At 47.7% G+C, this 23007-nt stretch overlaps 1 protein-coding gene across 2 annotated transcripts; it reads right to left on the minus strand.

The window, feature by feature from the left end:
- Nucleotides 1–13741: 13741 nt before the first annotated feature.
- TXN (thioredoxin) lies at nucleotides 13742–22674 on the minus strand. 2 transcript variants are annotated; one of them, XM_030003314.2, is made up of 5 exons: nucleotides 22515–22674; nucleotides 17168–17272; nucleotides 16423–16482; nucleotides 15533–15598; nucleotides 13742–13963 (listed from the first exon to the last, which is right to left on the minus strand). In XM_030003314.2, exons 1-5 carry the CDS (start codon nucleotides 22536–22538, stop codon nucleotides 13901–13903), a joined length of 318 nt encoding a protein of 105 aa, XP_029859174.1. In that variant the 5' UTR covers nucleotides 22539–22674; the 3' UTR covers nucleotides 13742–13900. The 2 variants fall into 2 exon arrangements, with proteins under 2 accessions (XP_029859174.1, XP_040976573.1); XM_041120639.1 differs by lacking the exon at nucleotides 22515–22674 and adding an exon at nucleotides 18595–18839.
- Between the last annotated feature and the right edge of the window lie 333 nt (nucleotides 22675–23007).

A 23007-nucleotide genomic window follows, 5' to 3' on the forward strand; every position in this document is an offset into this window, starting at 1 on the left:
TCACTCCCGAACAACTACAGAACCCTCATGAAGTGGTAGAATATTTGAAAGAAAAATGCTGTGGCTATTCCAAAGACGTACAACTCGCTGCACTGTGCTGGGCCCTGGCCAGTATCTACCAAACACTGCTTGATATTAGGCAGCACCCTCAGGGAGAAAAGGGGGGAAAAGATGGAAAACAGGACAGCAGGCACCGTGACTACCCCTGCCCCGGCAACAGGCACCGTGGCTACCCCTGCCCCAGCAACAGCCACTGTGGCTACCCCTACCCCGGCAACAGGCACCGTGGCTACCCCAACCCCAGTGACAGATACTGCAGCTAAACCAGAGAACCAACCTGTGCCAGTATCAGTCGCCCCTGTACAGAAAAAGAAACACACAAAGAAATCAGTTCACTTAGTGAGAGATGAAGATGAACCAAGGTCATCACGAGAACAGGAGGAAGAGGCAGAACCTGAAATAATCACCCGATCTCTATCCCTGAGTGAGTTGCGTGACATGCGAAAAGATTTTAGCCGCCACCCAGGTGAGCACATTGTTACCTGGCTGCTCCAATGCTGGGATAATGGGGCTAGTAGTGTGGAATTAGAGGGTAAGGAAGCCAAGCAGTTGGGATCTCTATCTAGGGAAGGGGGCATTGACAAGGCGATTGGGAGAAAAACACAAGTCCTCAGCCTCTGGAGGCGACTTCTGTTAGGTGTAAAGGAAAGATACCCCTTCAAGGATGAAGTTACATGTCACCAAGGCAAGTAGACCACCATGGAGAGAGGTATCCAGTACCTGAGGGAATTAGCCGTGCTGGAGGTGATTTATAATGATCCAGAAAATGCGCAGTCACCCATAGACCCAGATGAAGTCCAATGCACACAACCCATGTGGCGGAAGTTTCTACGAAGTGCACCACCAACCTATGCCAACTCATTGGCAGTAATGTCCTGGAAAGAAGGCCGTGGACAAACGGTGGATGAATTGGCTGTCCAACTCCGGCAATACGAAGGAAGTCTCTCTTCCTCCCTACGGGCCTGTGTCTCGGCTGTAGAGGAATTGTCCCGAGAGTTCCAGCAATTCAAAGTGGATATGTCTTCCTCCCCACCTGTACAGGCCCGCATCGCAGCTATTGGGAGTAAGCATTCCTCTGCCCAAGAGAGAGGAGAGAGAAAGTACACACGACGGGCTAACCTGTGGTTTTACCTGCGTGACCATGGAGAGGACATGAGGAAGTGGGATGGAAAACCTACCTCAGTCCTGGATGCACGGGTAAGGGAGTTGCGAGAAAAAGCAACCAGAAAAGAGGATTCTTCTTGGAAAACTGCTGCTCCAGTTTCCTGGATGCACGGGTAAGGGAGTTGCGAGAAAAAGCAACCAGAAAAGAGGATTCTTCTTGGAAAACTGCTGCTCCAGTTTCCTGGATGCACGGGTAAGGGAGTTGCGAGAAAAAGCAACCAGAAAAGAGGATTCTTCTTGGAAAACTGCTGCTCCAGTTTCCTGTGAGGAGTCCCCCAGATGCAGTAGATAGGCTGATCACATTTCTGATCCTCTTGAAGGGACTTCTGATTCACGTGTGCGAAAAGTGAGTAACGAATATTCTAAGCAGGATTAGAGGGGCCCTGCCTCCAGCCAGGTGGAGGAGAGGGACAACCGAGTCTACTGGACAGTGTGGATTCGATGGCCTGGCACATCAGACCCACAGGAATATAAGGCTCTAGTAGACACTGGTGCACAATGCACCCTAATGCCATCAAGTTATAAAGGGGCAGAACCCATCTGTATCTCTGGTGTGACAGGGGGATCCCAAGAGCTAACCGTATTAGAAGCTGAAATGAGTCTAACCGGGAATGACTGGCATAAACACCCCATTGCAACTGGCCCAGAGGCCCCGTGCATCCTTGATATAGATTATCTCAGGAGGGGATATTTCAAGGACCCAAAAAGGTACCGTTAGGCTTTTGGTATAGCTGCATTGGAGACGGAGGAGATTGAACAGCTGTCTACCCTGCCTGGTCTCTCTCAAGACCCTTCGGTTGTGGGGTTGCTGAAGGTTGAAGAACAACAGGTGCCAATTGCTACCACGACGGTGCACCGGCGACAATATCACACCAACCGAGATTCCCTGATCCCCATCCATAAGCTGATTTGCCAATTGGAGAGTCAAGGAGTGATCAGCAAGACTCACTCACCCTTTAATAGTCCCATATGGCCCGTGCAGAAATCTAATGGGGAGTGGAGACTAACAGAAGACTATTGTGGGCTGAATGAAGTCACGCCACCGCTGAACGCTGCTGTGCCAGATATGTTAGAGCTTCAATATGAATTGGAATCAAAGGCAGCTAAGTGGTATGCCACAACTGACATTGCTAATGCATTTTTTTCCATCCCTTTGGCAGCGGAGTGCAGGCCACAGTTTGCCTTTACTTGGAGGGGTGTCCAGTACACCTGGAATCGACTGCCCCAGGGGTGGAAACACAGCCCCACTATTTGCCATGGACTGATCCAGGCTGCACTGGAAAAAGGTGAAGCTCCAGAGCACCTGCAATACATTGATGACATCATCGTATGGGGCAACACGGCAGAAGTTTTTGAGAAAGGGAAGAAAATAATCCAAATCCTTTTGAAGGCTGGTTTCGCCATAAAAGAAAGTAAGGTCAAGGGACCTGCACAGGAGATCCAGTTCTTAGGAGTAAAATGGCAAGACGGCCGTCGTCAGATCCCTATGGATGTGATCAACAAAATAGCAGCTATGTCCCCACCGACTAATAAAAAGGAAACACAAGCTTTCTTAGGTGTTGTGGGCTTTTGGAGAATGCATATTCCAAATTACAGTCAAATTGTAAGTCCTCTCTACCAAGTTACCCGGAAGAAGAATGATTTTAAATGGGGGCCTGAGCAACGACAAGCTTTTGAACAAATTAAGCGGGAGATTGTTCATGCAGTAGCTCTTGGGCCAGTCCGGGCGGGACAAGATGTTATAAATGTGCTCTACACTGCAGCTGGGGAGAATGGCCCTACCTGGAGCCTCTGGCAGAAAGCACCTGGGGAGACCCGAGGTCGACCCCTGGGGTTTTGGAGTCGGGGATACAGAGGATCCGAGGCCCGCTATACTCCAACTGAAAAAGAGATATTGGCAGCATATGAAGGAGTTCGAGCCGCCTCAGAAGTGGTTGGTACTGAAACACAGCTCCTCTTAGCACCCTGACTGCCAGTGCTGGGCTGGATGTTCAAAGGGAAGGTCTCCTCTACACATCATGCAACTGACGCCACGTGGAGTAAGTGGGCCGCACTGATCACACAACAGGCTCGCATAGGAAACCCCAGTCGCCCAGGAATTGTGGAAGTGATCATGGACTCGCCAGAAGGCAAAAATTTTGGAATGTCGCCAGAGGAGGAGGTGACACGGGCTGAAGAGGCCCCGCTGTATAATAAACTGCCAGAAAATGAGAGGCAATATGCTCTGTTCACTGATGGGTCCTGTCGCATTGTGGGAAAACATCGGAGGTGGAAGGCTGCTGTATGGAGTCCTACACGACTAGTCGCAGAAACTGCTGAAGGAGAACGTGAATCGAGCCAGTTTGCAGAGGTGAAAGCCATCCAGCTAGCGTTAGACATTGCTGAAAGAGAGAAGTGGCCAGTGCTCTATCTCTATACCGACTCATGGATGGTGGCAAATGCCCTATGGGGGTGGCTACAGCAATGGAAGAAGAGCAATTGGCAGCGCAGAGGTAAACTCATCTGGGCTGCCGCACTGTGGCAAGATATTGCTGTTCGGATAGAGAAGCTAGTGGTAAAAGTACGCCACGTAGATGCTCATGTACCCAAGAGTCGGGCCACTGAAGAACATCAAAACAACCAGCAGGCAGATCAGGCCGCCAAGATTGAAGTGTCTCAGGTGGACCTGGACTGGCAACGTAGGGGTGAGCTATTTATGGCTCAGTAGGCCCATGATACCTCGCGCCATCAGGGAAGAGATGCAACATATAGATGGGCTCGTGATCGAGGGGTGGACTTAACCATGGACACTATCGCACAGGTTATCCATGAATGTGAAACATGTGCTGCAATTAAGCAAGCCAAGCGACTGAAACCCCTGTCGTATGGAGGGCGATGGCTGAAATATAAACAGTGGGAGGCCTGGCAGATTGACTATATCACACTCCCACGAACCCGCCAAGGCAAGTGCCATGTGCTTACAATGGTGGAAGCAACCACCGGATGGCTGGAAACATATCCTGTGTCCCATGCCCCTACCCAGAACACTATCCTGGGCCTTGAAGAGAAAGTCTTATGGCAACACGGTACCCCAGAAAGAATCGAGTCAGACAACGGGACTCACTTCCGAAACAACCTCATAGACACCTGGGCCAAAGAACATGGCATTGAGTGGGTATATCACATCCCTTATGACGCACCAGCCTCCGGAAAAATCGAACGATACAATGGACTGCTGAAAACTACATTGAGAGCAATGGGGGGTGGAACTTTCAAACATTAGGATACACATTTAACAAAAGCCACCTGGTTAGTTAATACTAGAGGATCCACCAATCGGGTGGGCCCCGCCCAACCAAGACTTCCACATACTGTAGAAGGAGATAAAGTTCCTGTAGTGCACATGAGGAGTATGTTAGGAAAGACAGTCTGGGTTAGTCCTCCCTCACGCAGAGACAAACCCATCCAAGGGGTGGTTTTTGCTCAGGGACCTGCGTACACCTGGTGGGTGATGCAGAAGGATGGGGAAGTTCGATGTGTACCTCAGGGAGATTTGATTTTGGGAGAGAATAGCCAGTGAACTAGGCTGTATGATATTTAACTGCTAAATAACCTGCCAATGTATGTCATTGTATCTATAGTGTCTATATGCCATATCAAGGGTATTACTGTAAGAATTACCCAAATGACTGAAGAATGGACTTTGAAACTGAGCCAAGAACAACAGTGATAGAACTTGAACTGGCGCCCAGCAATTTCCTCAAGATCAACATCTTCGACCTGCAGACCAAGGGTGTGGGTTGCATCAAATGTACCAGCCAGAAGTTCCAGAGACAGCATACAACAACCCAACACCTCACACCATCTCTCTTATCCTGAAGAAGTGTTACAACAGATGGAGCCCAAAGTCATGGACTAAATAAAACTGATGGACACATTGGAGGGATAACCCATTGACTAAGGGAATACTATTTATATGTGTGTGTGTGGGGGGGGGTCCATATACATATATATATATATATATAAAAGACAAGGAAAGTGGTAGTGGTTGATTGGAAAAATGTAAGATCTGGGCATGATGTAAATGGTATAGAATAAGGGGTGGATAATGTCCTGGGTTCAGCTGGGATAGAGTTAATTTTTACAGGAACCTGGGAGGTGGGGGGGCATAGCCAGGGCAGCTGACCTGAACTAGCCAAGGAGCTATTCCATACCATGTGACATCATGCCCAGTATATAAATGGAGAGTGGGCCGGGGGGAGGGCTCTCCTGCTCTCTCTCGACTTTCGGTGGGGGAGTGGCGGAGCGTCGGGTCCCGGGTGGTGAGCAGTTGCACTGTGCATCACTCTTTTCTGTATACTCTTTCATTAGTACCGTCGTTGTTGTTGTAACTTTTTTTTGCGTTGTCCCAGTAAACTGCCCTTATCTCAACCCTCGAGGTTCCAGGTTTTTTTTTCCTTTCCTCTCCTCCGTCTCCCCCCTATCCCACCGGAGGGGGGCGGGAGGAGTGAGCGAGCGGCTGCGTGGTCCTTTGTTACCGGCTGGGCTGAAACCACGACAGTCTTGATGAAAATAAAAAGGGAGTATTAAAAACACAGAATTTTTTTTTCCTTGACAGTCATGGGAATGAGACTGTCAGGGGTACCACATAGGGTGAGGGTCACAAAAGCTCTGTATTTCTCCCCTCTAATGAAGCAAACTAACCCTATGAGTACAGTCAGTGCAACAAAGTGGAACAAGGTGCCAGTGCCCAGCAGAGAGCAAAGGCACAGTGATGTGTTGCTGCGATACGCCCTTTCTGCCAATACATGACTACGTGTCCTTTTAGGCAGAGCATTGGTAGTACCATGGCAGTCTGTGGTGGTGCATTTCCCCCTCTCTCTGGGCTGATCTACGAATTTGGGGAATCTCGCTAGGCCTTAGCCTAAATGTAATGAGTTGGGTGGTTAAGCGTCCCTTGACCATACCAGGAACTCTTGCTCGGCTAAGACAGGGAGCTGCACCGACCGTACCAAGGACTCCTGTTGCCTGGCGGAGGCTGGGGATGGGAGTAGGGATAATTAGTCATTTCCTGACAACCTTGGGACGTATCTCAGTCCTCTTCTGACAGCCTTGGAGCAGCCCTTATCTGAATCTTAAGTCACTCTCTGACAGCCTTGGAGCCTTCCTTATCTGAATCATAACTCGTGTGAAACGGTACCAGTGCTACTGGAATCCCAGTCGTTTGCTGATGACTAAAGCCAATCATCTCCTGAACCTATAAGCAGCAGTACTAAGAAGTGAGACCCTTTGAGACCAGCATCTTCCTCTGAGTGGGATGCCTCTCAGAGCTCACAAACTCTTGAGTTTGTGAGGATCGGAAGTCTGTTGCCGAAGCCCATGGGACCTGGGCTGAAACTCTCCGCTCCTTGAGGCTCAACCCTTCGCCCGTGGAGAAAAATGCTGAAGCATTTGACATGAATAGTTTCACTGAACTCAAGGGGAATTTTTAACAGGTATACCTCTTTTACTTGCTTATATGTATATCTCTTAATGTGTTTGTGCGTGTACTAATCTGAATATTCTATAGCAAGTATATTAATCTATACATAAGTCACTGTCATGAATTTTATTCAACTGTGAATCACTCTATCTCAGGCTGCTATTATAATCCCTTTAGACATAAACCATTGCCCAAGTCTGGGACTAGGAGTTGATCCAGCTGCACCTAAGCTCCGACAGGAGTTTGGAAAGCAAGGGGGTCTTCTCTGAACCTTGTGACTCAACAGGAGGGTCTCCCCTACCTTTTTACATTCCCGGTCTCTGTACAAATCAATTCTAATTCGATTTTCCTTTGTATGTTTCTCTTTTACCCTATTGCATCCTCAGTCTCTGTATACATAATTTTAGTTTGATTCTAACTTAATTTTGCTTTGTATGTTTCCTTTGTACTTAATCCATGTATTAAGTAATAGGGTGAACCTTGCCATCAAATTTTGTGAGGTCACACTTTTATAAATTCCTATTAAATAATTTTTGCTAATACCCTTGAAGGTGATTCTTTAAGCAGTCTAAACCACTCCATTTCACAACATGGTCCAGCCTGTCCTCTGGCCACTTGCACAAGGCCTGTGAGCAGCCAACGCTGGCTGCCATCACCCTTCCTCTAACATTATCACTCTGCAGCTGAGCTTAAAGGCTTTCTGGGAAAGGGCAAGCTCTTGGTGGTCCCACTGGCTGTCAGAAGGCGTGCAAGGGATTGCCTGGGGCTAGGTCCTCCTTGGCACTGCAGCAGTCCTCCATTGCACGCATCTGTGCTAAGGTGGAAAGGGTGTCAGCTCTGCCCAGGGTGCAGTGCCCATTCCTCAATGGCCCTGCAGCAGGGGCTGTGCTGGTAGTCATCTCTGGTCTTTTTGTGCTGCTTTTCTCCAGTCCACATGTCTATGTCTGTGCTGCTGCTAAGTGACACTTAGCAAGTAGGCTTGGCAGTGGGATTTCTGAGGCCATTTAGGATCCCAGTTCATTGAGGACGTAATAATATATGAGAGCAACAGGAAGAGTTTATTTAATAATCTTAAATGTAAACAGCTGCAGGCTTCATCATCTGTTGGCTAAACAGCTCTTCATTTATACATATCATTATCTCTAGAGGAGTGGTTTAACCACTTAATACCTTATGCTTGTCTGTGCAAAATGAAAGTTTCTAGATCAGAGGTGTTCCAGGCTACTAAGCATTCCAACTTCTGTGTCCTGTTGCCAAGGAAATTCAGGCTGGGGCTGGTGGCAATAACCTGCCTGAGCTTAGGACACAGTGGGGACTAGCCTTGAGTTGTTCACCGTGGCCTGCCACACCAAGGGTGGCCTCAGGAAGCCCTGGGAATTGCTGCAAAGAGCTGTGGGTTGCTGAATCCAAGGAGCTACTCCTGGAGTGCATTGCTGCATGCTGAGCTTCTCTCATGGTCTTCCAGGGTCAGTGCCCACAGGAGGGGTCAGGACAACACGGCCAAGCCACAGCGTCCATTCTCATGTGAGCCCTGTTCCCCAGCTGAATCAAGTCCAACCTTAAACCCCCAGCATCTCTGATGCAGCCTGTATTGAAGTGAGCAAGACATACCTCAGATGCTTTGCTATCACCTTGCTCCCACAACACCTGACTGTAGCTGTTCATCTCTCACACCCCCACCCAGCATCAGCTCCAACAGATTCCTCACAGCTTAGCTTAGCTTGCTGCTGGCCATTACCTACAGTGTGGGGAGATGCCTCCTGTCCCTATCCTCAGCCCCTCATCACTAGCTGAACATGGGCTCTGCTTCCTAGTAAGCTGAAAGCCTTTGGTGCCATCCTAAGAGGTGCTAAAACTAATCACTGTATTTCCCTTATCAGCAGGCTTCACAGTTCCGAGCACTGTTCATGGTGCCCTTGCTCTTCCCCCAGGTTCCTCTCTCAGATGAACTAGAAACATGCAAAGGAAGGTGAAAAACCAGACTTAATTGCTTCCCTGAGGAAATGTCAAGGACTGACTCAAGTAGAACATACATGACCCAAGCCTGCTCTAAAACTCTTCTGTGGATGCCATTGGATACAATGCCTGGCTTCTTTACCTCCCTAGAGTCTGTTCACACCTCTGCCACATCCACCCCACCCCAGATGCTCCAGTTCCTGGGGGCCAGGCAGATGGTGCCACCTGGATAATAGGATCCCACCCCCCATGCACTCTCCTCTAGCCTGTTACCTAGACATACTACCATCACCCCAGTGCTGTCACAAGAAGGAAAAGCACAAGCCATTCCCAGAGCCCATGTGTGTTTAAATATATGTATAAACATAGACAGTCACTGCCACCTTGTGGAGATTTGCATCTGTCACAAATTTTGTCTTTGCCAGCTGCCAGTAGAGAGAAGGCTTCAGGCAGCTCCCATGCATTCTTCACCTTCTCTATCTACCAACCTGGACCATCTCAGATTTCCCTCTCCAGAGGAGGAAAAATTGCATTTCATGTGGTTGTGCTTCCCTGACATCTCCACAAGACTTTTTCAAGTTCCTCAAACTCATCTAGTTGATCCTTACCAAATCTGGAGGCATCTGGCTGGGTATGCTTCTCACCTGCACAAAACCTCCATTGAAAATAAGGATGCCACAGTATGGTTCAATCTCTGGTCAGCTAGACTGAGTACAGCACCCACTGCCTCCCCAGAGCACCTTATCACACAACTCTTCTGCCACAGTTTTGTGCTTGGTCTTCTGACTGAGGAAGACCTACAAATAAAGGTTTCAGCAGCTGGGGTAGAGTTGGTATACAGTTACTGCTTCAGATGAAGGGCAGAGACCCCATGCCATGGCCAGGCCCCTAGGCTGGTGCCCTAGTGGGTGGGCCCGCAGGGTTGTCTTCTGTGAGAAAACACCAGAAGCTGCCACCACATCAGAGAGAGCCAGTGACAGCCGGCTGCAAGAGGGACCCACACTGGCCAAAGCTGAGTCCTCTCTAATGAGCCCCTGCAGCCCATGGAGGTCCCCATACCAGAGCAGGTGGATGTGCCTAAAGAATGCTGCAGCCCATGGACAGTCCACAGAGGAACTGGCCCCTTGCAGGACTTCTGGCCTGTGGAAAGGAGCTCACTCTGGAGCAGGTTTTCTGGCAGGAGTGGCCCATGGGGGACCCACACCAGAGCAGTCCATTCCCAGACAACTGTATCCCATGGACCCTATGCTGGAGCAGTGGAAGAGCAGGAGGAGGAAGGAGCAGCAGAGACATGTTATGAACTGACCACAACCCCCATCCCCCTGCACCACTCAGGGGTGGGGAGGTGGAAGAGCCAGGAGTGAAACTGAGCCTGTGAAGAAGGGAGAGGTAGGGGAAGGTATTAAGAGATTCGTTCTTATTTCAAATTATCCTACTCCGTGTAATTCCAGTAAGTTAATTTCCCCAAGTTGAGTCCATTTGGCCTGTGACTGTACTTGCTGAGTCATCTCCCTGTCCTTACCTCAAGCCACAAGCTTTTCTGTCATTCTCTCCCCATCCTGCTGAAGAAGGGAGTGATAAGAGGGGCTTGTTGGGCACCTGGCAGCCAGCCAAGGTCAACCCACCAGTCAGTCTCTCCCAGACTTCACCAAGGGTCAGGGACCAGTGCTACAGACTTAAGTCTAGCCAGGATTTCACCAGCATATTCCTCAAGCCAATTCCTTGGGTGGCTGAAAGCTGCGTGTCCTAGAGCACAGCACAAAGGAGCTGCTACGCCACAGTTTGTTGGCATTGGTAAAACAGAACTTGTTTTTTGTTCTTGCTAGATCCAGCTAGTTTTGATGAATGAAGAGTAAAAATTTAAACATTAGAGTAATTACAAATACTCTTACTGGAATCATTCCGAGGGGAATCCAAGTCTAACTTCATTCAGGTCAAGGAAAGAATGAAGAGCAGATGGTTAACTGGAGCTGACTGTTGCAAGAGAAGATGTGGAAGGGGTGCATGAGTGGTGTAGAGACTGCTTCCCCAAGTGCATTGACAGCAGTTTCAGAACACATGGATGGAGTTAAGGAGTGTCACCATTTCACTGCAATCTAATCACACACAGTTCCCTTGTCCACTCACTGTGACCCCTTGGCCCTCCCTTTCACCACCATTAGTCCTCTCTCATTAAGCCTAGTTATTCCAGCCATGTGTTCCAATTGCTGTGCTCAGGGAAGTACTTCTCCTCCTGTTGGCCAGCCCACTCTAAGAAAGTAAGCTATGTAACAGGCCTGCAGACAAAAGCACCTTGCTCTACTGGTTTGACAGCAAGGCACAGAACCCAGCCATTTCATAGCCAAATGAAAGACTGCAGTCATTACCTGAGGGGAGGAGAACTTCTTCCTGAAGCCCTGACTCCCAGAAGAAACCTCTGTATGTTGTTTCTTCTCTGCCATGTACATCAAGTTTCTTCCAAACATTCAAGTCAGTTGGCCATCTAGCACTTCCCTCTTGAAGGCATCTTTTCACATCACTGGATCAAATCAGCCAGTTCTGTTCATGCAAACAGCAGATCACAGAGTTCAATGAAAGAGTGACTCTGCTGCACTACTCTCTAGCATATGGTAATACTGGTCTTACTCCTTCACATGAAAAACAAGCAAGCAAAAAAATGCACCCACTGAGCCCTCCAGGGTATTACATAACACCCACGTGGCAGGGCATACAGCCCAAGTTTTTAGCAAGGCTACTTGTACCCATTCCATTTAGGGCAAAACATTTATTTGCTATGTCTAGGCTTTGTTAGAGGCCAAAACCCCATGTTCTTGCCTGTTGGAAGACTCAGTCCAGTTCCCATCCTGAACTGGGGTTCTCTCCTCCCAGCAGGAGCACTGTTGCTGTAGGAACTGAGACTCCTTACATCTCAGCTAAGTATAACCATTAGGCTTTGCTTTCCATCACCTCTAATGACAAGGGCCAACTTCAAACACTCAGATTCTGGCATAACTATGCATTTGGAGAGAATATGCTTGCTGGTTCCTTTAAAGGGAAAGTTTAGGTAACACACATATCCTCACTGAATATTCCTCAAACAGCCAAGCCTTAAAGAACACCTCCTTTAAAATAAGGCTATGCAAGTTATCTTCCATCACGCTATGCCTACATGCCAGCTCTCAGAACTGGAAGATACTGCAGCTCAGGAAGCTGAAGACTAACTGCACTTGTAAGAATTGCTTTGCTGAAACCCCCAGTTTCAGCACAAGAGTTATTCCAGCCTTTCTGATCTTCCCCAATCCTATCTTGAATTTCCAGTCACTTCTCTGTTACCTGGATCTTTCAGGGTTATTGCAGAGTGTCATTAAGAGCATCAAGTCAAACTCAACACATGAGCAGCGCTAACTGCACCCTTCCCCTGCTCCAGTAGGTAACAACCTGGTCTGGCCTCACCTGAGCAGAAACACTGTATGTTGCAGCACATCTTTGTAGCTTCCTTATTTCTTAAAGATGAAGCTGGATGTTATGGGCTTCTCCTGAACTTCACCTGGACTTTTCACCAGGGATTTCTTTAAAACCTTTCTTGCTCCCAGCTACTGCCCAGAGAAAGAGAATAAGCAGGCCAGCCAGGAACTGCTTTTAAAAGCCATGCTTGTTTTTAGATGGTGTGGTGTTAATGGTGCATTCCTGCTCCAGCTTCATTTTATTCTTCCCACAAGCCCATCCATGGCACCACCTGGGGTGGTGGTCTCCCTCTTTCCTGGGTGATCAGTCTTTTAAACAAACAGCTGCACTCCTCTCAGTCAAACAGCCAGAGCTGCATAGAAAACATTTTGCATGTCCTTCTTATTGCATAATCACAACCCAGAGCTTACATCCAAGAAGATCCTTGATGGCTCATCCTCAACTAAAAGGTGTGGTCACTTCTCAGACTAGAAAAATCTTGTTTCAAATAGGCAACATATGCAGCAGGCTGTTGAAGGCCCCCAATCCTCAAGAGCCAGGAAATTCATGCATGCTTGTGAAATGAGCGTAAGGCGGAGTCACACATGAGCTCCTTAACACAAGGACAAGAGGCCCACTCATCCCATGTTGTATGCATATGTAGCAGGAAGTCTTCCTTTTTCATCACCGATACTCAATGAGCAGCACAGCTCACCTAGCGCTAACCACAGCATTAGGCATAGCTGCTAGCTACAGCCCTGCTTCCTCATTTACTGAATTCTTATCCAGGACAACACCCAAGCCAGCAAGAAAGCCATTTTGATATGGCAGAAAAACACAGCAGTTCTGCTTGGTGAGCCTGGGAAGAGTAGTTGAATAATACACAGAGGCTGGCAGGTCAGCATTAGTCTAGACAGCCCAATGTGGATTTGAAAGACTGCAGGGTCCAGGTTACTGTGCAGCACACAGAAGAGTCCAGTATGTTCTATGAATGCAATAGTGCAGTCAAATGAAGATGACAAGAATACATAAATCTAAATTATTTGGGGCTTAAGACACTACAATTTTTACCTCTTCAGTCATTTGTTCCAGACTATTGCCTAGGAACAAAGCAGCCCAACTCTTGAGACTAAACATACCTTGCTACTAATAGAACCAAAAGGTACACCAATGGCAAGGCAAAACTGAAAGGGCAAAAAGGCAGCAGCTCCAAGTCCTACCTTACACTTCCATGGTAGGATTGGTATTATGTTCTGATGCTTAATACACAGCCAAATCTTAGCTTTGAAGTCCAAAATGAAGCTTGACAGATTTTAAAAGAATCTTTAGCTAAAAAGAGGTAACAAAAGAAAGAACCTATCCCACCCAGTGACCACTGTCTCTTCTACAACTCCTAAACTCCCCTTTCCATACCTGCAAGCCAGACTACCACTCTTCAGATTATAGCCTGGCAACTACCACCCAAAAGTAAGGTGGCAGCAGACTTCTCCTAAAGCAACTGTCATTGCCATCCCATGCACCACAATTTTCCACCCCCAGCAATATCCCAGTAATAGATCAGGCTGCATTTTACAAGAGCCTTTGTATCCAGACAGTACTCCTTTAACACATCAAAAACTGACACCTTGATGACATTACAAAATTCCTCTCATTTTCATTGAAACACAAGGCAATACCTGAAAGTGAAGAATTTACACTTTATTGTAGTCATTTATATAGATCTGGAGGATAGTTTCCACCACTAGCTAGTTTGTTTAGATTTTTTTTAAAAGTAGAAAAGTTAGAGGCTATAACTTAGCCGAAGCAGTCATGCTTCAATGTCTCCATGGCTGGAGATTAGATTAGACTTTTAATGGTCTCTTCCAGCTTCTCTTTATTGGCCCCAGAGAACTCCTGCACCTGTAAAGAGAGATTGATTTTTAAAACTGTTGCATCCAATGCTTCATAACAGTTGCACAGCATCCACCTATACACCTATTCAACTCTGCTACCACTAAAATGTTTTCACCCCCAAAACATGGCAGTATTTTGGAGGTGTGCATCTATTCATCTCCCACTCAACTCATGCAAAAACTGGGACAAAAGTCTATACAGAATCACTTCCAGACTACCACTGCTGGAGCCTTCTACACAGGAAAGGGAAAAGACACTGATCCTGAACCAATGCTGTGCAAGACTCAAATACAGGATTGAAGGGACTCTGGAGGTCGCTGCACAGCAGAGGTAGCTCAAAGTTAGCTTGGGTTGCTCACGACCCTTACCAATCAAATTCTGGAAGGATTGCTCCAAATGACCTGTCCCTGAGCCTGGCTTCTCCCGAGAGACTTGTCCTTGTTGCAACTTACACAGCAGAATGATATAGGCAACATTCATGTCTCAAAACCAGCAGCTCTGTCTTCTAGTACCTGCAGGGGTGCAAGGTACAGAGCAGACCACACTACAGGCCATGAAATTGTTTGCTTGGTACTCATGTGTCCAGAGAACTGCCAAGGTCACCCAAATCAAAAAGCCACACAACAGGGTTAAGCGTGTCACCTTCACACACTGTCACATCATAATCGCAATTCTTCCAGTTACATTATGAAGCTGTGGAAGTTTACCCTGAGAAAACTGTCAAAGGTTCATTAGTAGTCATGATTTGCCCCCATACTGAATTGAACTGAAGGCCACCCAATATCTGACACTCACTCTTCAGGTGCAAGTCCATTGCCCTCAGCCATGAAACTTCCATCCAGGCCCTGTTTTACTTTAGAAAAGCCTACCTTCAGCTTGCTTGGCAAACTAAAAGCCCAAGATAACACATTTAGGTCAGCAATTCAATAGCTCAGGCAGACAGCCATTCACAACTACCCTGCACAGGCAGCCCACTACACTGTTAGAGCATAGTCTACATCCCATCTCATCCACCTCTTGGCAGAGCAGGCACAAGAGGCCTGTTCAGTCCTCCAACAGCAACAGGACCTCCACTTCATAGGTTACACAGCTTCTATATAAAAGCATCCAAGCAGTTGTTTCAGCTGTGTGTATATTCAACCATGTTAGAGACTTCTGTTTGGGTGGGATTGCACAGGCACAATATAGTCATGTCTCTGCTTGAACATGACCTGCATCCAGAGAAAAATACTAACCAAGACTGGTAAAAAGCAAGGTGCTAGGCAGAGGGACTAGTAGTCTTAACCCCGGCATCTAACCCCACTAATCTCTCATGAAGCTCTGCCGGTAAGACCGACCTGTAACACTAACTCAGTTCACTACCTGTGAACAATAGGGTTTGCTTCATCAGTTCACTGCTGGTCCATGTTACAGCAAATGCGGCACCAAGATGAACTTGCTCACTCTCGGGAGTGTCTTAATGCCAGTGGTGCCCCAGATACATTAAAGAGAAAGCAGGCTATGTAGTCTAACATTTCCAATCTTCTTTCAAGTGTTTTAGCTTCCCTGCTCCAGTTCCAGAAGAGCAGAGCCTACCTTCTTTCCGTTCTTGTAGAACTGGAACGTTGGCATGCACTTCACATCACAGTGCGTAGCAACATCCTGGAAGAGGCAGAAAACAATCTTCAGCTGTGCATGTCTGAAGGATGTTTAAAGTTTAGAACCCACTAGCTGCCTTTTGTTTAGGTGACAGGGCAAAGCCATTACTGCTCAAAATGAAGCAAAAACACTTCTGGTAGTCCATCTCTACCAAAACCAGTGCTCTCCCTGAAGTAAACCTGAAAGATCCTCCCTTCAGCATTTAATTCATGCAATAGCAAAGATACATTTACTATACCTGTACTCTGTGTGTGGAAAAAAAGGGACCTCTGCATCAAAACAGAGATGACTATTTGTAATGCTCAAGAGCCCTACATCAACACTTGTGTTTCATCCTGACACTGTGCAAGTACCTATTTGACATTGCTGGAACTGCTTTACAGCAGCCATTTTATTGCACTTAATTCAAGACATGAAAGAGGAAACAGTGCCAAGAGCAGTGGAGAGACCAGACAGATCACCAGACAGTTGTGAGGCATTAGTTTTAGGGAAGATTGCATCAAAGCAGCTTGAGGCCTTAGACTAACACTCCCTCCCAAAGCAGAGGGTCAGTGTTCCCAAGTTCTCACACATGCCATAGGGCTGCAAGTGTGCAGATAACCAAGGCAGTTTGTTCTGTTCAGGTGTCCTTTAAAAAAAAAAAAAAATAAAAAATCATTCTTTCCTGTGTAAGTGCTAAACCCCTATCTCTGCTTCTCAAAGTTGAAGTAATCTCTCATTTTATTTCAGTATCTACAGGGACATTTTAAAAAGAGTTCTTCATTGTCACTTGGACACTTATGTGGAACTCATGAGCTGCCTTCTCTCAGCATTACCCCAGACCATACCTGGGCATCATCCACATCAATTTCGATGAACACCACATCGCCATACTTCTCACACAAACTCTAGAATGAAATAAGAAACTATGCAGTTACAGTGTTCCAGGAAAGCTTTCTTTTAAAAGACACATTCATATAAGTTGTAAGGCTGGTGCTGCTTAAACCCCCCAGTGAAACTTGCCGTGTTACCTTAAATCAGCTATTTTGCTGACCAGAGCAAAAATGTTATTTTCTGCTCCAATACCTGGAAGAGTCTGTTGAAACTTGTTCAAACATACTCCCCCCAGAGAAGACTCAAATATATCAACACATAGGTGAAAGGCTTTCTCTCACAGCCTTCAGCTGATCACCAAAAGATACTACAGCCTATCTCATACTTTACCAGGAGACATCACTGCCACCTAAACACAGCTGGAGTGATTATGGTAACTGTGTACAGAAGGATAAGCATTGTTTCCACTCTATAACCCACCTCTTGAGGCAATGCAACTGTGAGGTACCTATATTCCCAAGATGCATGTAAGCATTAGGACAGCAGAAGTTAAACCATGTTTGAGCTCCCAGCTATATCAAAGGTCAGTACATTTAACTTTACAGTTTCTAGGTACTCCTGTGACTTCTCCCTTTTCCAGAAAATGCTGGCAATCACATGTGGCAAAAGGAAGTTCCCCCCATGTTATTGTCAAGCAGCACAAAAACATTTGTATATACACTTCATACAATTGCCAATAAAAACAGAAAGGCTACTTACATGGAAAAAAGGCTTGATCATTTTGCACGGTCCACACCACGCAGCAGAGAAATCAACTACTATAAGCTTCTCACCAGCAGATTTCAGTTCTGCCTCAAATTCAGACTACAAAAAAAGGAATTGAACACATTAATGACTTTTCCCCTCCTTTCTGAAACAATTTAGACTAATCCCAAAGCTACCTTGCTCTCAGCCTTAACAGACTAACCATTTTGGTAGCTCTTTAAACACTTCACTTAACTGGGGTATTTGTACCATCATGTAAGTGCTTCAATATGAACTGCTTTCATCAGTGCTAGCATCATCAGCCAGTGTCTTATGACTCTTCAATTAGAAAAGACCACAACACTCAGTCACCCCAACTCACTGAATTGTGGAAACATAAGCTAGAAATTTATCTACCCTACAATCCTCAACTCCGCAGCTCTGTTCAGTGTCACCCTCTGAATGTGATCCTTATGGTTTTTAATAATCCATTTTCTCATTTCTGCCTTGGCAGGAAGACTTCCATTTTATTCAGGGACAGACTTTCCTCTGCAGAATTTGAAAAGGACACAAATATTTCTACACTCTCCCAGTACGATGTCTTTTCCAATCAATGGCTAACATAATTTTGATGTTGTGTGGTTTACTCTACAGCATGTTTTCTAAAGCAGCCTCACAGGATAGTTATTTTACTACTTTTGCCAGATGAACCCACATGCAACATCAGTAGCCAAAGCAACACTACACATCGAGACTACACAAGTAAAACCCAACACTTATTTAGAGCTTTGAGTCTGTTTGTTGCACTCAGTCACACCTATCATTTTTGGACAATGTTCTTTGGAATTTAGAGCTCCTTACATACCATTAACCATGTTTTCTGGTCGAAAAGTGAACATTTTAGCAGAGCCAAAAGACATTAAAAACAATAAATAGTTGCGTGCTACCAAGAGGCAAACAAGTATCTCAGGCAGAAGCAAAAAATGCTCATTAGCTACTTCCTGACAGTGTCTTTTCCAAAGCAAGTACAAGCCACTTCAACATTCCTCAACTTCATTATCATGGCAATGCAAGCTTCAGGAGGGCTGTTAATATAAACTTCATTTCAGATTATGGATACAAAAGATAGCTGCTTTACTCTCCCGAACTTAACAGACTAGAACATTAGAGTTCTGTCAGCTACAGCTAACTGAAAGCAATATGGTTACTGCCATATTTACTTGTACACAGTGGCTGGTTTTGCAGTGCAGGAGTTAACTAATTAATGCCAGCTTCTGCACTCAGCCACACTAAATTAAGACTTGATTCTAGTAAGCTATTCCCCCCCGCTAAAGAGTGCCATGCAGTTGACAAGGCAAGAGAGCACACAGTCAAACTGGTCACACGTATATTTAACAAGCAAGCAAAAGGTCCTGCACCAGCACTCTTACGTATAAACCTATGTGAAAGTCTTCATAACTTCCTGTAACTTCAAATACACCCGGCATTACATCTCCCTGTTAATAAGACATTTTCCCTCCCAGTGTAGCTATCTTCAGGAGCACGGCCTCCACACGTTGAGTTCTTCCATCCTTGCATCTTGGACATTTAGAGAGTCTACTCTGCTGTAAGATCAGTAGCTAACACTTCACACCACCTACACTCAAGTCTGAAAGAGATGGGAACAGTAAGTTTTCCTATCTCCCTACATTACCCCACTCCTGTACTGACATAGTACATAATGCATCATTCCTACACCCCAGTCCCAAAAGTACCCCATTCCCACCAACAAAGTTCAATGTCCCTGTATACAGCAATCCATACTAGCTGCTCCCTCAACTACTTACACCGCAAGTTCCTTGGTAAAGCCTCACTCCTCCCCACCTTCAAAACCTCCAGCTTGGTTTTTGGTATAGCTTCTCACACCTCTGCACTGTAATATCACCAGCTCTTTCCTGATTCCACTTCCTGCACCTGCCAGTTAGACCATCCTCTTCCTACCTTTAAGTCTTCTGTCCAGCTGCATAATTACTGTATTCTGCAAAAGTAATTCTAGTCCTGGGATGTGTTCATCATATGGCCACACACCTCTGGTTTGCTATTGCACAGAATATGGTTGCGAGTGGGAGGGCACGATACCTACAGTTGGTCACACATCACCAGAGACATGGTCCTGACTACAATCAGGTGTTACCAGGCGAGTCATCTCTGGCATCAGCTAAAATTGCTGTGGGAGAGTGAAAAGACATGCAGGGTCCAAAGGTGCTTACTCTTGCAAGTTAAAAAATGTTGAACTAGGGAGAAGTCCTGAAAGTTTTGAAAGTTTTCCCAGAGAGCTTAAGTTCCCTGGAAGAAGGAAGACAGTAGTGGTGGCAAAACAAACTACTTGACCTGTCCAAATGACTTCCACAGTTGTTTTTAGTGGTAACCGTGAAGTGACAAGATTTCATATAAAAACCAAGTCATCTTTGTTAACACAAGGGGAACCTCCCACCACAAGACCATTTGGTCACACACTATTAGAGGATCTTAGGGCTTTGTTAACCAATATTTTCTTCAGGTAGCACCTTAACTACCTTACTGGGGGAAACCTCTGTCAAGTTCATTGGTTGGTTTTGGGGTTGGTTTTTTTTTTTTTTTGAGCATTTAACTACAACCTCCCTGAGCACACACAAGACCTCATTTTGCTTGTATTATCCTCCAGCAGAAAAGGGCATGCTGCATTCAACAAACACACTGGTGGCAGGCCTCTCTTTCCAAGAGCCAAGTAAGAGAAAGGGCTCTAGTAATGAAAGCCTCTAGTGCAGCAGGGAATCCCAGCACCAGGTAATACCTCAAAATAGAGGCTACTGACTATGGACAGTGCTGAAAGGAGTCTGCTGCTCTCAGCAATAGGTAAGACAGCTTTAATCAAATCTGCCAGATGGCATCGTCCTTAGCTGTAAAGATGATTTCCAACACATATCAAGTCACCCTTGAACTTGGATTAACCCAGTCATCACCTGACTGCCAATGGTTACTACATAATTTAGTGGTTTGCATTTTTTAATAGAGAAGCTAGCATAAACAGACTTAACTGCCTGAACTCCCTAGCAGACACCACTTCTAAAACTATCATCTCCATCCGAAGCTGTGAGTCTTCAACACGTGCTTAGACTCAAATAATAGAGAGGCAGCTAGTGTGAATATGAAAGCTTTGGCAACACCAGTTTTCTAACGGCTTATATACCCCATTAGCTTCAGCTATAAAAGGCATTATGTCCCACAGTCAAACCCTGTTACAACCCTGATGAGTTACCCATCTCAAGACCACATACTTAAACCGACAGAAGTAGTGCTCCTTCTGTCCACTAGCAGGGACTTGAGAGGGACCAGTAAGGTACCCTGAGAGTCGCCACTGTTCAGAAGCTAGTCAGTTTCTGAAGAGGTGTTAGGAGAGGGGCCACATCTAGCTAGCTGTCATGTTCACATTCCTTTACAGATGTCACTCACAGAAGCTTTTGCAGGTAGTGGAAAAAGGGGCTTTCCTCTTTGTATCAGAGCAGAATACAAATCTGCTTTACTGAAAACCAGAATTAATCCAGAAATCCCAGTTGCACTGTACTTGAATACTCTGGGTGTTGCTGATGTTAACATCTTGTTGTCAACATGACTGCTGAGTCCATGCTCTCCATGGATAAGCAACAAAACCATGCTTTAACTACAGCAGACTATTAATGAACGCTCATAGCTGGGAGGACAGTGAAAGCCCAGTCCACTTTAAGTTAGAGCAGGCTCTTCCTCCAAAGCCAGGTTTACTGACTCTCCACTTTCAAGCCTGTACCAAAAACCTCAAAACTCACTCAGAAAGTTCGCCTGTTCTGTCCCTCATAAACAGAGAAGGGGGAAGGGGGAGAGAAGCAAACCGGAATAAGAATTTCAGGCTGAACTCACACACCATTCCATCTCCAGGACCTGAATGATAAGGCATTTCGTTCATCGTACCTTTAAGGAGCTTTCTGCATTCACAGGTATTTAAACTGTGGTCAGAAGAACTAGTATGCTCACATGTCAGATGTTAATACCTTAACGGTCCAATGGTGAAACCCTGCCATGTTTTTCATTTATACATGTAACTGGCTATAGAAGAGCACAGCCTTTAAGAAAAACTTGATGCCATACAGCATCACTCATAGGCCCCTCACAATCAGATCAAACTGACACTTCAACCAAATTTCGAATTCAAAATGCAAGACTAGCCCAGCAGGATTTTCCCAGAAATGAAGGGCTCACTAAGTTTGCACAGAGTGTATTTTTGGAGATCTGGGTTCATAAGTTACTGCTAACAAATACTCTCCTGTTGTCTATCAACCATGTCAGCTGCTGTGCACAAGACCACATACTATTTCATCACCAGCAGAGTATTCTCCACGTGTTGGTCCAGGCTGTTACAATTCTGTATCACAAAGCCACAGACGTGTTTGTATTCACAGAACCGTCCAAACAATGAGGTGCTGCATTAGTGTACTGAACAAGTCAGACAGCACCATAACAAGGGAAATACTTCTTCTGCCAGCAGCTCCTGTTATTTAAGTACAGGAACGGGCTCTAGCAACTCCTTTCAAGTCAGGAAAACTGGATTCATGTTTTCCACGAACTCCTATCCAGAAGCACACCAGAACTCAGGCCAATCTCAGAGAGCCGCCTGGTCCCTTACACACTGGCAGTCCATAAGGAAGCCGGGGCTTCTAAATTAGGGTACCGTAGTAGCCCGCTACCAGCCTGAGGAATAAAGCGTAAGACTTTAAAGGGAGATGAGCAACAATTTTCCACAATACGAAACTGCACCATCTCCCGCCTCCCTCCGACTGCCCGAAGCCTTAGGCGGCACAGTTACTCGCTCGCTCCCTGCGGTCTGAGCGAGCCCTCCCGCCGGTGCCCCTTCCCCCGCTCCAGCCGTCGGTCGGGCTCCTCCCGAGCCCACCCGGGCTGCGTCCCCGCCGCACGCGGCCTCTCACCCGCCAACCCCGGCGGGCCACGGCCTCACCGCGGCCCGCGGAGGGGGCACCCGTTCGCCCCAGCTTCTCCCGGCGGCCGGGCCCGCCGCAGGCGCCCCGGCAGGCCCGCTCCCTCCCCTCCCGCCGGGGAGGGAGATGCTCACCTCGCCGGCCTCCCCTCCCGCTCCCCTCTCCCGGCGGAGGGACGGGGCCGCGCCGCCCGGGGCCGGCGGCCGCCTACGCCCAAGGCGGAGGAAGAAACGCGCCGCGCTCCGCCGCCTCCCCGGCGACGGAGGCTGCCCGCGCCGGCCGGGGCCACCCGTGCGGCGAGGCGGCCGGGCCGGGAAGGCGAGGTAGGGCCGGCACCGCCCGGCGCTCAACGGCCGCCCCGCGCCTAGCGGACTCACCAGGCTGCCCACGCTCTTCACCATGGCGGCGGCTCGGGGAGGCGGCTCGGCAGCTGGACAGCAAGAAGGCGGCGAAGGGCCTCGTCCCGGCGATCGGCTCCGCTCGGCTCACGCCAGCTCCGCTGCCCGCAGCCGCCCCGGCGCCCCCCCTTATATGCCCGTCGCCGCGCCGCGCATGCGCGGCGGTCCCTGGCGCCCCCCCGCCCCCCCCGCCGCCGCTTTCCCCGCCCCATGGCGCGGGCCCCGGATTCCCCCGGGCGCGGGTGACGCTGCGGCGCGGGAGGGAGGGGGCACGGCTGGCGCGTGCCCGCGCAGCGCCGGGCCGGGGGCTGCGGGGGGAGCCGCGGGCTCGGCGGGGGCCTGACACCAGCACCCCCCCACACCCCCCCCACACCCACGCACACCCACGCACACACACCCCCTCCACCGGCGCCCTCCCCCGCTTCCCCGCCGGCCGGCGGAGCCCCGGCGCGGGGAGGGCGGGGGGAGAAGG

This window comes from Aquila chrysaetos, chromosome Z (assembly GCF_900496995.4).
Source record: "Aquila chrysaetos chrysaetos chromosome Z, bAquChr1.4, whole genome shotgun sequence".
Lineage (NCBI taxonomy): Eukaryota > Metazoa > Chordata > Aves > Accipitriformes > Accipitridae > Aquila > Aquila chrysaetos.